The 21,217-nt window shown below is 42.2% G+C and overlaps 1 protein-coding gene across 2 annotated transcripts in view; it reads left to right on the top strand.

The window, feature by feature from the left end:
• The window catches only part of LOC129820013 (trafficking protein particle complex subunit 9-like), a 296,319-nt gene that overhangs the window by 196,923 nt on the left and 78,179 nt on the right, over positions 1-21,217 (top strand). For both annotated transcript variants that reach the window (XM_055876803.1, XM_055876802.1), the window contains 2 exons: positions 4,688-4,841; positions 12,657-12,747. In XM_055876803.1, coding sequence (XP_055732778.1) covers positions 4,688-4,841; positions 12,657-12,747 — 245 coding nt within the window. The remainder of the gene's footprint in view (positions 1-4,687; positions 4,842-12,656; positions 12,748-21,217) is intronic.

Here is a 21,217-nt window from a genome sequence, read left to right as displayed (position 1 = left end):
TAAGGCATGAATGTTGCCCCCAGTAAATAGTAAGTAGTTTGTTTTTTGAGAGGCATACAGAACTGAATCCTGAATGTGTCTCTGTTGCTTTAACCTCAGGCCATGAACTCTCTCTGCCTCCTGTTAGTAAATGAACCAGAACACACACACACCGACATACATACACACACCGTGGAGCGGGAAGCTGGGAGCCTCAGGGTGTTTGGTCTAACTAGATACATAATTTATCAGTGGTCTGGGCTGGTTAGTAGACTGGACTCCTGCCAGGCCACTGAGAACAGAACAGTTGCAGGATCAGGATGGATGGATGGCATCAGAGAAGAGCACACCAGTGTTCCGTTCACTGATGAAACGTGGACATACAGTTGAAGTGGGAAGTTTACAGACACCTTAGCCAAATATATTTATACTCAGGTTTTCACAATTCCTGACATTTAATCCAAGTAAAAATGCCCTGTTTTAGGTCAGTTAGGATCACTACTTTATTTTAAGAATGTGAAATGTCAGAATAATAGTAGAGGGAATTATTTATTTCAGCTTTTGTCTCGTTCATCACATTCCCAGTGGGTCAGAAGTTTACATACACTCAATTAGTATTTGGTAACATTGCCTTTAAATTGTTTAACTTGGGTCAAACATTTTGGGTAGCTTTCCACAAGCTTCCCACAATAGGTTGGGTGAATTTTGGCCCATTCCTCCTGACAGAGCTGGTGTAACTGAGTCAGGTTTGTAGGCCTCCTTGCTCGCACACGCTTTTTCAGTTCTGCCCACAAATTGTCTATAGGATTGAGGTCAGGGCTTCGTGATGGCCACTCCAATACCTTGACTTTGTTGTCCTTAAGCCATTTTTCCACAACTTTGAATGTATGCTTTGGGTCATTGTCCATTTGAAAGACCCATTTGTGACCAAGCTTTAACTTCCTGACTGACGTCTTGAGATGTTGCTTCAATATATCCACATCATTTTCTGCCTCATGATGCCATCTAATTTGTGACGTGCACCAGTCCCTCCTGCAGCAAAGCACCCCGACAACATGATGCTGCCACCCCTGTGCTTCACGGTTGGGATGGTGTTCTTCGGCTTGCAAGCCTCCCCCCTTTTCCTCAAAACATAACAATGGTCATTATGGCCAAACAGTTCTATTTTTGTTTCATCAGACCAAAGGACATTTCTCCAAAAAGTACGATCTTTGTCCCCATGTGCAGTTGCAAACTGTAGTCTGGCTTTTTTTATGGCGGTTTTGGAGCAGTGGCTTCTTCCTTGCTGAGCGGACTTTCAGGTTATGTCGATATAGCACTTGTTTTGCTGTGGATATAGATACTTTTGTACCGGTTTCCTCCAGCATCTTCACAAGGTCCTTTGCTGCTGTTCTGGGATTGATTTGCACTTCTTGCACCAAAGTACGTTCATCTCTAGGAGACAGAACACGTCTCCTTCCTGAGCGGTATGACGGCTACGTCATGGTGTTTATACTTGCGTACTATTGTTTGTACAGATGAACGTGGTACCTTCAGGTGTTTGGAAATTGCTCCCAAGGATGAACCAGACCTGTGGAGGTCTACAATCATTTTTTTTGATTTTCTGATGATGTCAAGCAAAGAGGCACTGAGTTTGAAGGTAGGCCTTGAAATACATCCACAGGTACTCCTCCAATTGACTCAAATTATGTCAATTAGCCTAATTTGCCATGACATAATTTTCTGGAATTTTCCAAGCTGTTTAAAGGTACAACTTAGTGTATGTAAACTTCTGACGCACTGGAATTGTGATACAATGAATTAGAAGTTAAATAATCTGTCTGTAAACGATTGTTGGAAAAATGACTTGTGTCGTGCACAAAGTAGATGTCCTAACCGACGTGCCAAAACAATAGTTTGTTATCAAGAGGTTTGTGGTGGTTGAAAAACGAGTTTTAATGACTCCAACATAAGTGTATGTAAACTTCCCGACTTCAACTGTAAATGTGATATTTCCTTTTTTTCAATCATTTTTAATTAATTTGCAAAAATGTCTAAACCTGTTATTGCTTTGTCATTATGGGGTATTGTTTGCATATTGATGAGGGAAAAACACGATTTAATCAATTTTAGAGTTAAGGCTGTAACGTAACAAAATGTGGAAAAAGTCAAGGGGTCTCAATTCTTTCCGAATGCACTGGATATTTACGAATGCACTGGAGTTCTTCTGTGGTCTGTTCCCCATTGATCACCTTTATATTCATATGGAATTGAATTAATAGATCCACACACTTACCCATCTTGATTTGTTTTAATGCTATATTTTGAATGGTGAACTGAAATATAATGTTGCCTGTGGCTAAGCTTCCTTCACTTTCCTTCTTTCTCCACTGTCAGCGTATCTCCAAAAGTTTACTTTCTTTCTTTCTTTATTTCACCTTTATTTAACCAGGTAGGCAAGTTGAGAACAAGTTCTCATTTACAACTGCGACCTGGCCAAGATAAAGCAAAGCAGTTCGACACATACAACAACACAGAGTTACACATGGAGTAAAACAAACAACAGTCAATAATACAGTAAATAAAATAAGTATATACAGTAAATACAATATAGCAAGTAAAACACTGGAATGGTAGATTTGCTGTGGAAGAATGTGCAAAGTATATATAGAAATAATGGGGTGCAAAGGAGCAAAATAAATAAATACAGTAGAGGGAGAGGTAGTTGTTTGGGCTGAATTATAGATGGGCTATGTACAGGTGCAGTAATCTGTGAGCTGCTCTGACAGCTGGTACTTAAAGCTAGTGGGGGAGATAAGTGTTTTCTTTATATCTCAACATGTTCATGTTTTCAGAGGGAGACTGTTTACTTTTGATCTCTGCTTTTAAAATGTCAGTAAACCCAAACCAAAAACAAGGAACTTCCCTGATCAAATGATTTGATCTGATCATCTGACCAATATGTCCTGGTCAACTTCTTTGGGACTGGGGGGCAGTATTGAGTAGCTTGGATAAAAAGGTGCCCAGAGTAAACTGCCTGCTACTCAATGCTAAAATCTAGTATATGCATATAATTAGTAGATTTGGATAGAAAACACACTCAAGTTTCTAAAACTGTTTGAATGATGTCTGTGAGTATAACAGAACTCATATGGCAGGCAAAAACCTGAGAAAAAATCCAACCAGGAAGTGGGAAATCTGAGGTTTGTAGTTTTTCAAGTCATTGCCTATCGAATATACAGTGTCTATGGGGTCATATTGCACTTCCTAAGGCTTCCACTAGATGTCAACAGTCTTTAAAACCTTGTTTGGTGCTTTAACTGTGAAGGGGAGGGGTGAGTGCTGTTTGAGTCAGGGGTCTGGCAGAGTGCCACGAGCTCAGTCTCGTGCGCTCCCGTGAGAGTTAGCTGCGTTCCATTGCATTTCTACAGACAAAGGAATTATCTGGTTGAAACATTATTGAAGATTTATGATAAAAACATCCTAAAGATTGATTCTATACTTCGTTTGACATGTTTCTACGAACTTTAATATGACTTTTCGTCTGAACTTTCGCCTGGACTTGCCCGCGCCTCCTGAGTTTGGATTTGTGTACTAAACGCGCGAACAAAAAGGAGGTATTTGGACATAAATTATGGACTTTATTGAACAAAACAAACATTTATTGTGGAACTGAGATTCCCTGGAGTGCATTCTGATGAAGATCATCAAAGGTAAGTGAATATGTATAATGCTATTTCTGACTTCTGTTGACTCCACAACATGGCGGGTATCTGTATGGCTTGTTTTTGTGTCTGAGCGCCGTACTCATATTATTGCATGGTGTGCTTTTTCCGTAAAGTTTTTTTGAAATCTGACACAGCGGTTGCATTAAGGAGAAGTGGATCTAAAATTCCATGCATGACACTTGTATCTTTTAGCAATGTTTATTATGAGTATTTCTGTAAATTGATGTGGCTCTCTGCAAAATCACTGGATGTTTTGGAACTACTGAACATAACGCGCCAATGTAAACTCAGGTTTTTGGATATAAATATGAACTTTATCGAACAAAACGTACATGTATTGTATAACATGAAGTCCTATGAGTGTCATCTGATGAAGATCATCAAAGGTTAGTGATTAATGTTATCTCTATTTCTGCTTTTTGTGTCTCCTCTCTTTGGCTGGAAAAATGGCTGTGTTTTTCTGTGACTAGGTGCTGACCTAACATAATCGTTTGGTGTGCTTTCGTTGTAATGCCTTTTTGAAATCAGACACTGTGGCTGGATTTACAACAAGTGTATCTTTAAAATGGTGTAAAATACTTGTATGTTTGAGGAATTTAAATTTTGGGATTTCTGTTGTTTTGAATTTGGCGCCCTGCAATTTCACTGGCTGTTGGCGAGGTGGGACCCTACCGCCCCGCATATCCCAGAGAGGTTAAAGTTTAGACGTTACTATTCTTCTTGATAGTGTGTGACTGCCTGCTGAAATACTTTATAGCACAAAGTGAGAAGTGAGAACAGTTATTTGGAAACAAAAACACTTTAGTAGTACTTACGACATTGTTGAATCAAGTGCTACTGCTTTTTCTCTGAGCGGGGCAGTGCCGTTGGGGGTCTGTCTCCTGAATGTCCAACCTTTGCTCTCTCCTCCTTTGCCCCTGTAGGATGGCTCAGTAATGCTCAACTCTCTGTCTCCTGTGTGTCTAACCTTTTCTCTCCTCTCCTCTCTCCCTCATCTCTAGGATGGCGATCCAGGTGGATAAGTTTGACTTTGACACTTTGCCCCAGCCAGACCAGGAGGCCGTGCGCTACACCAACCCCAAACTGCTGGAGGAGGAGAGGCTTCACGCCCAGGCCTCTATGATCAACAGCACCCTGGGCATCACCTGGAACATAATATCCTTTTTTGTTGGATGTATACAGAACCCTATTATAAGTAATCTGAATGCTACATCTGGAGGTCCCCTGGCTAGGGTGTGTGCCTGTTCTACTGCACTGACAGATGGAAGAACGTATGGCAAAATGTGCGTGCAGCGCTGGGCCCTGAAGAAAAGGTAGTGCACTATATAGGGAATGAGGTGCGATTTGAGACACATCCCTAGTCAATATGCAGGCAGGGCGCTCCATGAGAACCTCTTAGGTAATGAGGGGGCTGTTACCAATACACAGACTCAGTGTTGTTTAGAATGGCCTGTCAAGTTGTTACAGGGAGGAAATGTACAATTAATAATTCATCGGAGTCCTTGTGCTGTTGAACTTGCCTTCATACTGTATATTCCATTTTAGTAATGCATGAACACTCCTGTGATTGTATGCATTTGTTTGATCTGCGAGCAGTTTGGCAGCAGAGTGCATGTGTGTGCGCGGACAGGAGGGACGGCAGTATTTGATGTTACTAGCTAATGTCGTTGTTTCTCAGAGGGTAGGTCAGAGAGCTGTTCATGACAGATATCAGCTCCGCTCTGAACTGGGTTGTGTGATTGTTATTGAGGATGGTCCATCATATTAGGATGGATATTAAAACCTTCTCCCGGACAGGATAATGCAGGTCTATTTACTGTGCAGTTCAAACCGTAGGCTTCCTCCTCACAAAAAGACAGGACACCATCTCCAACCAAGCACTTGTTCAACGGACTTAATCATTTTTTGGTTATCTGAAATTATGTTGGAAAAACCTTTGCAGAAAGAAATGAGTTTATAGGTATAGAAAGATAAGACTGTGACCAGAAGGGTTGCAATCACATAATATTATCCGGGCCACCCTTGGCTTGGCATTTATTCATAATAACATGCATTGTTTATATCCTAGTTCTGATTTAGGAGGTTTTCAGAAACACTTTAACTCGCTGCTTTCCAGACCATGCAACTTGGCCTAGCCTTAATAGAATATCTCCCATTCACTACCCAACCATTCATGTCCCCAGCCCCCATCGCTGTACTCGTCCACACGGCAAGGACACAGGCACGTCACGGTGACGCCAGGCCTGGAGACAGTTGGGTGGATGGATGGATGTCAGAACGGAGTTGTAGTTTCCTCCAGCCTAGTTCAATGTCACAGTGTCTGTGTGCCACATCTGCAGGTTTCAGCACCATGCCCTGTAGGAGCCTGTGGGACAGGCAGCTACACATCATCTCTCCTCACTCCATATTCTAATTCTGCCATGCTAGGGAGTTTCTGTTCCAGTCATTCTAACTGTGGTGTTACTTTGTATGTTCTAGTCATTCTAACTGTGGTGTTACTTTGTATTCTAACTGTGGTGTTACTTTGTCTGTTCCAGTCATTCTAACTGTGGTGTTACTTTGTATGTTCCAGTCTCTCTAACTGTGGTGTTACTTTGTCTGTTCTAGTCATTCTAACTGTGGTGTTACTTTGTATGTTCCAGTCTTTCTAACTGTGGTGTTACTTTGTATGTTCCAGTCTTTCTAACTGTGGTGTTACTTTGTCTGTTCTAGTCATTCTAACTGTGGTGTTACTTTGTATTCTAACTGTGGTATTACTTTGTATTCTAACTGTGGTGTTACTTTGTTTGTTCTAGTCATCCTAACTGTGGTGTTAGTTTGTCTGTTCCAGTCATTCTAACTGTGGTGTTATTTTGTCTGTTCCAGTCATTCTAACTGTGGTGTTACTTTGTATGTTCTTGTCATCCTAACTGTGGTGTTACTTTGTCTGTTCCAGTCATCCTAACTGTGGTGTTACTTTGTATGTTCTAGTCATCCTAACTGTGGTGTTACTTTGTCTAATCCAGTCATTCAAACTGTGGTGTTACTTTGTCTAATCCAGTCATCCTAACTGTGGTGTTACTTTGTATGTTCTAGTCATCCTAACTGTGGTGTTACTTTGTATTCTAACTGTGGTGTTATTTTGTCTGTTCCAGTCATTCTAACTGTGGTGTTACTTGGTCTGTTCCAGTCATTCTAACTGTGGTGTTATTTTGTCTGTTCCAGTCATTCTAACTGTGGTGTTATTTTGTCTGTTCCAGTCATTCTAACTGTGGTGTTATTTTGTATGTTCCAGTCATTCTAACTGTGGTGTTATTTTGTATTCTAACTGTGGTATTACTTTGTCTGTTCCAGTCATTCTAACTGTGGTGTTATTTTGTATGTTCCAGTCATTCTAACTGTGGTGTTATTTTGTATTCTAACTGTGGTATTACTTTGTCTGTTCCAGTCATTCTAACTGTGGTGTTATTTTGTATGTTCCAGTCATTCTAACTGTGGTGTTACTTTGTCTGTTCAGTCATTTTAACACTGTGTGGTGTTACAGCAGCACAGTATTATTCACGTTATTATTCACGTTGTCAGCTGTGTGGTGGACCAGAGGAGCAGGTTGTCTTTATCATAACATATTATCAACCTATTGTCTTCATGACAGCTCTTTTTGTCTGAGTGTTCTGCGTTAGCAGCATTAGCTTCCTAGTCCGCGCTACAACAGACAGCCTTAAGATGTCACCAAGCAAATGTTCAACGGTTACAACCTTAATGTACTCTTTTGTTCTCTCAATCTCCTCAGATAAGTTAGTGTTACTGAGTGTTAAGGAACAGAAGGACTCGACAGGCAGAGCTAAATGTGGGTTCTTAGCCAACCAATCGGATTGGAGTCACAGGTTGACTTGCAGTGTTGCAGTTTTGCTCCCAGAAACCATGCTAGGCTAGAAGACATGGACGTGTGGGCGGTTTTGAAAAACAACTTGGCTGATGAGAGGACTGCTCTGTAGGCTTTATACATAATGAGTTTTCTCTCTGAGTTGTGGTGAGAGGTTGTTAGTTACTCCCAGTGCTTATTATGAGACCTATTACACAAAGAGGATGGTTATTACCATAATTCCCTCCACTTATGGTTGAGAAGATATATCTTTATTACTCTTTGGGTTGTTAAGGAAGTTTTACTTTTCAGGGTTCTCATTGCATTTCCCGGAATTGGATTTGTAATTGGATATTATATTTCTTAAACGTAACATTCGGAAAAGCCAGTCTGACTGTTCATCTAAAGACTGTCATGGTAGCAGTTCATGTGTTTCTACTGTATGTAGCCTGGTCTGGCACTGCGTCTGACACCAAGCCTCGAGCAGTTTGCAGAGAGACTTTCTATTCCACATATAGAACAGAACATGTACTTTACATGCACAGTATAGTAATGGCCAGCCAGCCAGCAGCCAACCATGAGTCTGTCCGCCTTGAGCCCTCAACTCTCCTAACAGAGTCACTAGGCAACCAGGGAGCCACAGGCTTATCTATCAACCAGTGGGCTGCAGCCAATTTACAGCTACACTGGAGAGTCATACTTCATATGTCCTTTTCTCTCTCTCCATCTCTCTCTCTCTTTCTCCATCTCTCTCTCCATCTCTCGTATATTTGTCAGGTGTATCTTTGCCACTTTGTTAGTTTGTTTTCAAATCAGATTTTGTTTGTCACATGCTTCGTACCAGTACCGAGTCGATGTGCAGGGGTATAAGGTAATTGAGGTAGATATGTACGTATAGGTAGGGAGAATGTGACTAGGCAACAGGATAGATAATAAACAGTAACAGCAGCGTATGTGATGAGTCAAAAGAGATTAGTGCAAAAAGGGTCAATGCAGATAGTCTGGGTAGCTATTGGTTATTAACTATTTAACTAACTATTTAGCAGTCTGATTGTTTGGAGGTACAGTTGAAGTCGGAAGTTTACATACACTTAGGTTGGAGTCATTAAAACTCGTTTGTAAACCACTCCACAAATTGCTTGGTAACAAGCTATAGTTTTGGCAAGTCAGTTAGGACATCTACTTTGTGCATGACACCAGTCATTTTTCCAACAATTGTATACAGACAGATTATTTCACTCATCATTCACTGTATCACAATTCCAGTGGGTCAGAAGTTTACATACACTTAAGTTGACTGTGCCTTTAAACAGCTTGGAAAATTACAGAAAATTATGTCATGGCTTTAGAAGCTTCTGATAGGCTAATTGACATAATTTGAGTCAATTGGAGGTGTACCTGTGGATGTATTTCAAGGCCTACCTTCAAACTTAGTGTCTCTTTGCTCGACATCATGGGAAAATCAAAATAAATCAGTCAAGACCTCAGAAAAACAGTTGTAGACCTTCACAAGTCTAGATCATCCCTGGGAGCAGTTTCAAAACACCTGAAGGTACCACGGTCATCTGTACAAACAATAGTACGCAAGTATAAACACCATGGGACCACGCAGCCGTCATACCGCTCAGGAAGGAGACGCGTTCTGTCTCCTAGAGATTGATGGACTTTGGTGCGAAAAGTACAAATCAATCCCAGAACAACATCAAAGGGCCTTGTGAAGATGCTGGAGGAAACGGGTACAAAAGTATCTACAGTGGGGAGAACAAGTATTTGATACACTTCCGATTTTGCAGGTTTTCCTACTTACAAAGCATGTAGAGGTCTGTAATTTTTATCATAGGTACACTTCAACTGTGAGAGACGGAATCTAAATCAAGAATTCAGAAAATCACATTGTATGATTTTTAAGTAATTCATTTGCATTTTATTGCATGACGTAAGTATTTGATACATCAGAAAAGCAGAACTTAATATTTGTTACAGAAACCTTTATTTGCAATTACAGAGATCATACATTTCCTGTAGTTCTTGACCAGGTTTGCACACACTGCAGCAGGGATTTTGGCTTACTCCTCCATACAGACCTTCTCCAGATCCTTCAGGTTTCAGGGCTGTCGCTGGGCAATACGGACTTTCAGCTCCCTCCAAAGATTTTCTATTGGGTTCAGGTCTGGAGACTGGCTAGGCCACTCCAGGACCTTGAGATGCTTCTTACGGAGCCACTCCTTAGTTGCCCTGGCTGTGTGTTTCAGGTCGTTGTCATGCTGGAAGACCCATCCACGACCGATCTTCAATGCTCTTACTGAGGGAAGGAGGTTGTTGGCCAAGATCTCGCGATACATGGCCCCATCCATCCTCCCCTCAATACGGTGCAGTCGACCTGTCCCCTTTGCAGAAAAGCATCCCCAAAGAATGATGTTTCCACGTCCATGCTTCACGGTTGGGATGGTGTTCTTGGGGTTGTACTCATCCTTCTTCTTCCTCCAAACACAGCGAGTGGAGTTTAGACCAAAAAGCTCTATTTTTGTCTCATCAGACCACACGACCTTCTCCCATTCCTCCTCTGGATCATCCAGATGGTCATTGGCAAACTTCAGACGGGCCTGGATATGCGCTGGCTTGAGTAGGGGGACCTTGCATGCGCTGCAGGATTTTAATCCATGACGGCGTAGTGTGTTAGTAATGGTTTTCTTTGAGACTGTGGTCCCAGCTCTCTTCAGGTCATTGACCATGTCCTGCCGTGTAGTTCTGGGCTGATCCCTCACCTTCCTCATGATCGTTGATGCCCCACGAGGTGAGATCTTGCATGGAGCCCCAGACCGAGGGTGATTGACCGTCATCTTGAACTTCTTCCATTTTCTAATAATTGCGCCAACAGTTGTTGCCTTCTCACCAAGCTGCTTGCCTATTGTCCATCCCAGCCTTGTGCAGGTCTACAATTTTATCCCTGATGTCCTTACACAGCTCTCTGGTCTTGGCCATTGTGGAGAGGTTGGAGTCTGTCTTTTATACAGGTAACGAGTTCAAACAGGTGCAGTTAATACAGGTAATGAGCGTAGAACAGGAGGGCTTCTTAAAGAAAAACTAGCAGGTCTGTGAGAGCCGGAATTCTTACTGGTTGGTATGTGATCAAATACTTATGTCTTGCAATAAAATGCAAATTAATTACTTAAAAATCATACAATGTGATTTTCTGGATTTTTGTTTTTGATTCCGTCTCACAGTTGAAGTGTACCTATGCTAAAAATGACAGAACTCTACATGCTTTGTAAGTAGGAAAACCTGCAAAATCGGCAGTGTATCAAATACTTGTTCTCCCCACTGTATATCCACAGTAAAACGAGTCCTATATCGACAACCTGAAAGTCCGCTCAGCAACGAAAAAGCCACTGCTCCAACACCTCCATACAATAGCCAGACTACGGTTTACAACTGCACATGGGGACAAAGATTGTACTTTTTGGAGAAATATCCTCTAGTCTGATGAAACAAAAATAGAACTGTTTGGCCATAATGACCATCGTTATGTTTGGAGGAAAAAGGGGGATGATTGCCAGCCGAAGAACACCATCCCAACCGTGAAGCACGGGGGTGGCAGCATCAAGTTGTGGCGGTGCTTTGATGTAGGAGGGACTGGTGCACGTCACAATATAGATGGCATCATGAGGCAGAAAATGATGTGGATATATTGAAGCAACATCTCAAGACATCAGTCAGGAAGATAAAGGTTGGTCGCAAATGGGTCTTTCAAATGTACAATGACCCCAAGCATACTTCCAAAGTTGTGGCAAAATGACTTAAGGACAAGAAAGGCAAGCTATTGGAGTGGCCATCACAAAGCTCTGACCTCAATCCTGTAGAAAAGTTGTGGGCAGATCTGAAAAAGTGTGTGCGAGCAAGGAGGCCTACAAACCTGACTCAGTTACACCAGCTCTATCAGGAGGAATGGGCCAAAATTCACCCAACTTATTGTGGGAAGCTTGTGGAAGGCTACCCAAAAGGTTTGATCCAAGTTAAACAATTTAAAAGCAATTCTACCAAATACTAATTGAGTGTATGTAAACTTCTGACCCACTGGGAATGTGATGAAAGAAATGAAAGCTGAAATAAATAATTATCTCTACTATTATTCTGACATTTCACATTCTTAAAATAAAGTGGTGATCCTAACTGACCTAAGACAGGGAATTTTAGCTAGGATTAAATGTCAGTAATTGTGAAAAACTGAGTTTAAATGTATTTGGTAAAGGTGTATGTAAACTTCCCACTTCAACTGTAGAAGCTGTTCAGGGTCGTGTTGGTTCCAGACTTGGATGCATCAGTACTGCTTGCCGTGCGCGGGCAGAAAGAACAGTCTGTGACCTGGATGGCTGGAGTCTAGTTTTGTCACTAAAGAATTGTGCCCTTTCCTCATATCCAGTTGAAGGGAGTGAAAATGTCACGGCACTGTGTACCTTAGTTTGAACATTGTTACACGTGAATCCTTTCTCTATTAATTACAAACGTCGTCAATCAATCAAGTTTATTTTATATAGCCCTTCGTACATCAGCTAATATCTCGAAGTGCTGTACAGAAACCCAGCCTAAAACCCCAAACAGCAAGCAATGCAGGTGTAGAAGCACGGTGGCTAGGAAAAACTCCCTAGAAAGGCCAAAACCTAGGAAGAAACCTAGAGAGGAACCAGGCTATGAGGGGTGGCCAGTCCTCTTCTGGCTGTGCCGGGTGGAGATTATAACAGAACATGGCCAAGATGTTCAAAATGTTCATAAATGACAAGCATGGTCAAATAATAATCAGGAATAAATGTCAGTTGGCTTTTCATAGCCGATAATTAAGAGGCAGAACAGTTGAAACTGGAACAGCAGCAAGGCCAGGTGGACTGGGGACAGCAAGGAGTCATCATACCCGGTAGTCCTGACGTATGGTCCTAGGGCTCAGGTCCTCCGAGAGAGAGAAAGAAAGAGAGAAGGAGAGAATTAGAGAGAGCCAAGATGTTCAAAATGTTCATAAGTGACAAGCATGGTCAAATAATAATCAGGAATAAATGTCAGTTGGCTTTTCATAGTGTCAGAGACACTGAGGCCCCAGCCCCCTCCAGTCCGGTGTCTAGTCCTTAACCCTAGCCCACCCCTCTGTCCGTCGCCAGGGAGAGGCCAGTGTGGAGGGAGTCCTCAACCAGTTGGTCCTCGAGCACCTCCAGCTGGCACCGCTACAGTGGGGTGAGTACACATGCACACACACACAGTGCCATCTATGAGATGCTTGGCGTTACCTTTGAAGAAATACCACTGAAAGGTATGTGTGTTTTTGTCACTATTCAAACGATCAGTCCACGGACATTATGATCATGGATCACGATGAGGATCAAAAGAGTCAATCACCATCGTTCCTATACCGAACCCAAAGAACCTAAACCACTGCACCTGGTTATTAACACTGCAGCCCACACAATCCCACCACTTCGGTCTCCAGTCGTGTTTTCTATTTGCATGTATATTAGGCTATTTTAGGGAGCTGCCAGGAGGCAGACTGGAGAGGCTGGGGGACGTGTGAAGCACCCTGGGACACCACGGAGAGACTTGGAGGTGCTTCCCTCCCTCTCTGGGCCTCGCCATCTGTGAACAGCCGTCGAAATTATCAGCTTTGATTTATTTATTGTGTGTACGCGCGTGGGTGTATGTGTTTGTGTGTGTGGGTGTTTATTTTAGACGAACAGTGTGGCTTTTTTGGGGGGAGGTCAGTGAGTGTGTTCATTAGTCAGTTCAGTGTCTCCTGGTTTGGCAGAAAGAGGGCCATCTGTTTGCGACGGTGACACAACAGATATCTCGTGGTAGATGAGGGCGGCACAAATTCGCTTCTCTTCTGTTCTCGTGACCAATTTTCCAATCTAGCTTCCGTCTGATTGTTCAAAGGACCCAGATCTTCTGGCATTGTATTCATGCAATTCCTAGTCTATTACTTTCTGAGGAAAGTTGATTCTGTCATTTTGAAGAGCCCGTCATCCCAGGGTCTCAATTACGGGCCTTCTCTATAGCATTCTTCCTGAGGATCAAGCAATCGCTACACAGAGTGGGCTGGCGCGTTTAATACCATACGGCTACAGGCTGCAGAAAAGTTCGACTGTTACAGTAGACACGTGATTGGCTGTTAGCCTCGTGTTAAGTATACTGTATTTTCCTACTGCGATGTGTTCAGCTGTGAATCATGTGGTACAACATGGTTTCTCTTATGTGTTTTGAGTGTGCGGTATAGCATTGTCTTTCTAGGTTGTGGCCATGTTGGAAGAGATCATGAAGATACTGTTCTTTACTCTAGTTCCATTGAATCAGATATACTGTGTCTTCTTTTCATTTGCTTTCCACTGTGGCCTAGTTTAGGTGAGGGTGTCATTGAGTTAATGAGGGTCTATTTGTCCTGATGTCTCGACTGTGTCCCTAATGATAGATAATGACAGAAGTCACTTTGCTCCGAGATATCATTGATGATCAGCTACTGTATGTGTCAACAGAATCATTAACTCATACGCATCATTCGTAAATTACAATGATTTTGGACCATTACAAAACAAGATGACAGTATAATTTCTAACTGACTTCCACTGTCATGCCTCTGAACTGGGCTGAGAGTGAAGCCCTTTCTATCCACTGTCTAAGGCCTTGCCAGGGAGTCAGACTTCCAATAGCTTACAGGCTGTAGCTAGCTGCTGTATGGGTGAAGGCGCTGAACGTGAACAGAGCTGTAGGAGCTAAATCATCCTGGTAGTTAGTGTAGTCCCTGGGCTGGTTGGCTACTTCCTCCCCTAATTTTGAGCTGAATACACAGATGATCCTACACTGACTTTGTCTCGCTCCTCTGCCCCCGTGCTCCCCTGCTGCTCCTTAGCTCACACAGCCCAATAAACCAGTCTGGCCCAGTTTCCCTAAAGCTTTGGAGCTAACGTGGCACAGTATTTCTCTCGACAAACCAGCCGCACAGACACATGAGAGGAATAATTGTGTAGTCAACCTTCTGTTTGTAAACAAATCGTATTGACATTACAGAGCCAGGTAAAGCGGACTGGTTTTCTAATGGAGGGTATCAGGGCCCCACCAGGACACAGTAACTTGCACAGTATTTCCCTCCACAGAAAACCTTCCTCAGTTTACAAGATGAGGCTGATACTCATTTCCTCAGAGGTCTTCTTTTTTTGTTTTGTTACTGTGTTGTCTAAGTTACAAAGAGCTTATGGTTATGTAAAGGTTGATGGGTAATGGAAAGGGGGCTTCTGATTTCATCATGAGCGCTGTTGTTGTTGTCTCTCCTCTCAAAGCTCCAGCAACATGGAACTTCTTCACACTACCATAGCAACCCATGAATATTTAATTGTGGACATTTCCAATAAAGGAGAAACGGGGAAAGTGGCAGGAGCAGAAAGGGTCTTTATGCCTTCCTGTTTGCTCAGGGCCTTATTGAATGGGGAGTGAGGGAGTCCGTCCTATAGATCTAGGGACCATTAGGAAGTGATTACCCCCTTTAGGCAGAGGCAGAGCAGCAACACCCTCGCTACTACAGAGCAGAGTACACACACACACCCACACTGATATGATCATCTAAATTAGTGTTTAAATCACTTTCTCTAATGCCTTGGCGGGGAAGAGGATATTTTACAGAGTAGCAATGTAAGGTGTATTTAAATGTCTGTTACCTCCCTTTATTAGTACTGTTTCAGTGTGCGGTGTGGAGGGGGATGAAGTAGCCAGGTAAACAGGCTGCACTGTATTACTTCTACGTTAGCATTTTCATCGTGATTCTTTCCGCTCTACCAAGCCTCAACAAACAATAATTTGGTAAATTCCATTATTTACCCTTTTTCATTTTCTGTAGTATTTCTCTTTATTTTGTAAGCTTTAACCAATTTATTCCCACTGTTTATCATCATCGCTTCAACAGTTTCTCTACAATCAATTACTAGTTTAGTTTGTGTGCCATGTAGTTCTTTATATACAGTGCATTCTGAAAGTATTCAGACCCCTTGACCTTTTCCACATGTTACGTTACAGCCTTGTTCTAAAATGGATGAAATTGTTTTTTCCCCTCATCAATCTACACACAATACCCCATAATGACAAAGTAAAACAGTTTTTTTTAAATGTTTGCAAATTTATAAAATATGTAAAACTGAAATCACATTTACATAAGTATTCAGACCCTTTACTCAGTACTTTGGTGAAGCACCTTTGGCAGCGATTACAGCCTTGAGTAATCTTGGGTATGACGCTACAAGCTTGGCACACTTGTATTTGGAGAGTTTCTCCCATTCTTCTCTGCAGATCCTCTCAAGCTCTGTCAGGTTGGATGAGGAGCGTCGCTGCACAGCTATTTTTCATGTCTCTCCAGACATGTTCGATTGGGTTCAAGTCTGGGCTCTGGTTGGGCCACTCAAGGACATTCAGAGACTTGTTCCGAAGTCACTCCTGAGGTGTCTTGGCTGTGTGCTTAGGGTCGTTCTCCTGTTGGAAGGTCAACCTTCATCCCAGTCTGAGGTCATGAGCGCTCTGGAGCAGGTTTTCATCAAGGATCTCTCTGTACTTTACTCCATTCATCTTTGCCTCGATGCTGACTAGTCTCCCAGTCCATGCGGCGGAAAAACATCCCCACAGCATGATGCTGCCACCACCATGTTTCACCGTAGGGATGGTGCCAGGTTTCCTCCAGACGTGACTCTTGGCATTTAGGCCAATGAGTTCAATCTTGGATTCATCAGACCGGAGAATCTTGTTTCTCATGGTCTGAGAGTCTTTAGTGGACTTTTGGCTCCAAGCGGTCTGTCATGTGCCTTTTACTGAGGATTGACTTCCGTCTGACCACTCTACCATAAAGGCCAGATTGGTGGAGTGCTGCAGAGATGGTTGTCCTTCTAGAAGTCTCCACAGAGTAACTCTAGAGCTGTCAGAGTGACCATCGGGTTCTTGGTCACATCCGTGACCAAGGCCCTTCTCCTCCGATTGCTCAGTTTGACGGCTCTAGGCGGAGTCTTGGTGGTTTCAAACTTCTTCCATTTAAGAATGATGGAGGCCACTGTGTTCTTGGGGACCTTCAATGCTGCAGAAATGCTTTGGTACCCTTGTACAGATCTGTGCCTCGACATAATCCTGTCTCGGAGCTCTGCGGACAATTCCTTCGACCTCATGGCTTGGTTTTTGTTCTGACATGCACTGTCAACTGCGGGACCTTATATAGACAGGTGTGTGCCTTTTCAAATCATGTCCAATCAATTGAATTTTCCACAGGTGGACTCCAATCAAGTTGTAGAAACATCTCAAGGATGATCAATGGAAACAGGATGCAACTGAGCTCAATTTTGAGTATCATACCAAAGGGTCTGAATACTTACCTAAATTCGTTTTTTTTAATTAATTAGCAAACGTTTCTAAAAGCCTGTTTTCGCTTTGTCATTATGGGGTATTGTGTGTGTGGATTGATGAGGGAAAAAACCCAAATTGAATACATTTTTGAATAAAAATGTAACTTAACAAAATGTTGGAAAAGGAAGGGGCTGAATACTTTGCAAATGCGCTGTATATATACAGTGGGTTGCATGATTGTTTAACATTGTTTAACGCAACCTTGATTAACATTGACAGCAAAAAAGACTGTCAAATAAATAATACAAATACTGAGCTCTATTGTAGAGAGATAAAAAAGGAAATTATATGATTTAATAACAAGTAATAACACTATTTATTTTTAACAGATATGGTTATTGGCACCCCTGTTATCAATACTCCAGCACCCCACCCTTGCCAGGATAACAACACTTAAGCTTTTTCCCAAAATGTTTTATCAGATTGGAGAACACATTGGGAGGGATCTTAGACCATTCCTCCATACAGAATCTTTCCGGATTGTTTTAGCCAAAAGTCATTTCTGTTCTCCAATCTCATAAAACACTTTAGATAAAGGTTCAGTGTACTTATCCTCTCAAGGTGAGGGTGCTGAAGTATTACATACAGGGGTGCCAATAATTTTGACCCCATCTTTTTTAGATTTGTTTTTATTACTTGCTAAAGGTGCAACCTGCAGTTGCTTCATACATTATTGGACTTATACATTATTGATATGTACCCATTGGTTCTTGAAGAATATAACTTATAAATGCCTCATGAGCTTAGTTCAACTGTCGTACCCCATCAGAACCCAAAATATAAGCCATCATTCAGCTTTTTAGCGAAACTGTGGCAGGGACTACATTTGGTTATTGTGTCAACTGCTGATTGCTACTTTAAACAAAATCTCTTTCTCTGAACAATTGTATTAGTATATAATAATATAAATTATTGTGAGCATACAATATAGCTCAGTATTTTTATTATGTATTTTATACAGTCAGTTTTGCTCATCATTATCAAGGGTGATAATAATTACTGTCCCCACAGTATGTATGTATATATATATATCTTATATTAGCCCACCTAAAACTTTGCTAGGTCTCATGAACAACCCTTTCATTAAAAACACTTTAAATATATGGATTGAAGTCTGTAAACAAACAGAAGGGCTTAGATCTATATATGAACAAACACCTTTCTATAATAACCCCATCTTACCCAAATCCCTGAGAGATGGTGTTAAATTTTCTTGGTTCAACAAAGGAATTAAAACATTTGGTCATCTCTATAGAGAAGGTTAACTACTATCCTTTCAACAACTGGCATCTCATGTTCAGTTACCTCAAACTCATTTCTTCAAGCACCTACAGGTTAGGCATTACATTGACACTCAGCAGGGAGGTAGGATTCAGCCCATGAGTAAACCTCTAACTGGTAAACTGTGGCTGGAGAGGAAAGGGGTAAAAGGTTTAATTTGTTACATGTACTCTGGTCTTCAAGCTCTGTTGGGGGAACGATGAACCTCTGAAAGCGTGCATGAAGTGGCATGATGACCTTGGTCTAATTTTCGAGGATGAGAGCACTTTTTAGATGCTCATCGTCTTTCATTTAACACAAGGCACAAGTTGATGCAATTCAATATTTTACATAGGGTCTACTTTCCACCAGAGAGACTGTATAAAATCAATTCTAAATATGCAACATTTTGCTCAAGGTGTAAAATGGGAGACGGCACACTTATGCATATGTTCTTGTCCTGCCCTGAACTAAGCAATTATTGGAAAGACATTATTCAGATCTTATCACAGGTCACTAATATGACGGTACCACTAGATCCTTCCCTTATTCTTCTTGGAGATGATTCTGTTCTACTAGTTAATTATTTGTAGCAAAACCAGATTCATTAAATTGTCAGTCATTGCAGGCAATAAATGCACAGCTACTATATGGAAGAGTGACACTCCGCCAAGCAAGCAGATGTGGCTAAAAGAACTTCCTATATTCCACCTGAAAGAATAACATACAATTTACGTAATAAACCCTTTGAATATACTGATGTCTGGGGGGACTTTCAGCAGTTTCTAGAGACGTCACCTTAGCTGCCTCATTACTAATTTCATCATTAATGTATTATTATTATTTGTTTATGTGTTGAATACTTTATTTTCTAGCAGGGAATGTGAAGGTCATTCTGTTTCTTTTTTGTTGTTTATCAGTGAAGCTAATACCGGTGGAGGGGAGGGAGGGAGGTGTTCCTGTGTTGGGGAGGGAAGGGTTTTGCACGATGTGCCCCCATGTAGCATGTAGCATGGTGGTTTGTGTAGGTGGAAGGAATAATGGGGTATTATCTGTCATATTTTGCTGATTGTTAAATTGTAAAAAAAGAAATGCCAATAAATATATTGTATAAAAAAAATTAAAGACGAAGTCACACGGGCCACCCCCGCCCTGCTCTCTACACAGCCTGCTATTGGACCTCTCCATGGGCAGAAAGCAACATCAATACTATTGGCTGACTTAGCAGGTTTAATGGCAGACTCCTCTCACAGTGATTTGTTCGTTCGAGCCCATTTTTCAACAAGAATCGCGTGGACGCGTGTCTGAATCGATTGCTGTCTGTTTGGAAGCTGCTCTGGATAAGAAATATGCATACAACTTCAGCAATGATGTCAACTTTGGACACATACCTGCCTGCAGCAGCAGAAAAGCTAGGTACTTTATCAGATGTTCCACACACACCTCCCTGCGTAAATGTCATCCGAGGCACCTTGGTGTGCTTGGTGTTTATTCCCCTATTGTTTTTCAGAAGGTTACTGGCTGGTCGTCCTGATTATCTGTGACAAACGATAATGACGCTCCAAAAAACCTGGAGGGGTCTTCTTCTCCAAAACACGAGTCACAGATGGAGGGATAGAGATGAAGGGATAGAAAGAGATGGATAGATATCATTACATGAGAGCAATAGAATATCCTGGGGAATTGAACGAGTGAGAAGGAATAGAGCCATATTAACTGGATTTAACCATAAATGATTGTTTAAATCTGCCACATGGCCATCTCCAAATACACTACATGACCAAAGGTATATGGACACCTGCTGGTCAAACATCTCATTCCAAAATCATGGGCATTATATGGAGTTGGTCCCCCTTTTGCTGCTATAACAGCCTCCACTCTTCTGGGAAGGCCTTCCACTAGATGTTAAAGCATTGCTGCCGGAACTTGCTTCCGTCCAGCCACGAGCATTAGTGAGGTCGGGCACTGATGTTGTGCGATTAGGCCTGGCTCGCAGTCGGCATTCCAGTTCATACCAAAGGTGTTCGATGGGGTTGAGGGCAGGGCTCTATGCAGGCCAGTCAAGTTCTTCCACACCAATCTCGACAAACCATTTCTGTATGGACCTCGCTTTGTGCACCGGGGCATTGTCATGCTGAAACAGGAAAGTGCCTTCCCCAAACTGTGGCCACAAAGTTGGAAGCACAGAATCATCTAGAATGTCATTGTATACTGTAGCGTTAAGATTTCCCTTCACTGGAACTAAGGGGCCTGAACCATGAAAAACAGACCCAGACCATTATTCCTCCTCCACCAAACTTTATAGTTGGCACTATTCATTCGAGCAGGTAAAGTTCTCCTGGCATCCGCCAAACCCAGATTCGTCCTTCGGACTGCCAGATGGTGAAGCGTGATTCATCACTCCCGAGGACACGTTTCCACTTCTCCAGAGTTCGATGGCGGTGAGCGTTACACCACTCCAGCCGACGCTTGGCATTGCGCATGGTGATCTTAGGCTTGTGTGTGTCTGCTTGGCCATGGAAACCCATTCCATTTCCTTTCTATGGAACCGGGCCCAGCCAGGGCAGGTGGCAGTAGTTGCAGCAGTAGCAGGGTTTGTGTTCTCCAGCCTGTTATAGTCCTATGTTCATAACATTTCAATCTTTTTGAACAGGTCCCAGGAAACCAGAGGGTGGCAGGGTTTATGTGTTCTGCAGCCGGCCTGGCGTAGCGTTATGGAATGAGCCTCATTGATTACTGTTCCTCTACTGACAATTGAATTAAAGCCAAAGTTGCACACCTTGTGTTGGGAATCTCCACGTCAGCTTAATAGACTGGAGTTAAATAAACATATATGCATGCCAAGTTACCCTGCACAGGCAACTCTGGCTCTCAGGGGCTTTGAGAGCTATGTGTCCCACATGGCTCCCTATTCCATATTTACTGCACCACTTTGACCAGTTCCCTATATAGCTCCTATGTATTGAGACATGGCAGTAGCTAAGCAGTGAGAGAGAGGAGAAGACAGAGAGCTGTACATAGAATG

This window comes from Salvelinus fontinalis, chromosome 22 (genome assembly GCF_029448725.1).
Source record: "Salvelinus fontinalis isolate EN_2023a chromosome 22, ASM2944872v1, whole genome shotgun sequence".
NCBI classification, from domain to species: domain Eukaryota; kingdom Metazoa; phylum Chordata; class Actinopteri; order Salmoniformes; family Salmonidae; genus Salvelinus; species Salvelinus fontinalis.
The sequence above is the reverse complement of the archived record's forward strand: the minus strand, read 5'-3'. Positions and strand labels throughout refer to the sequence as shown.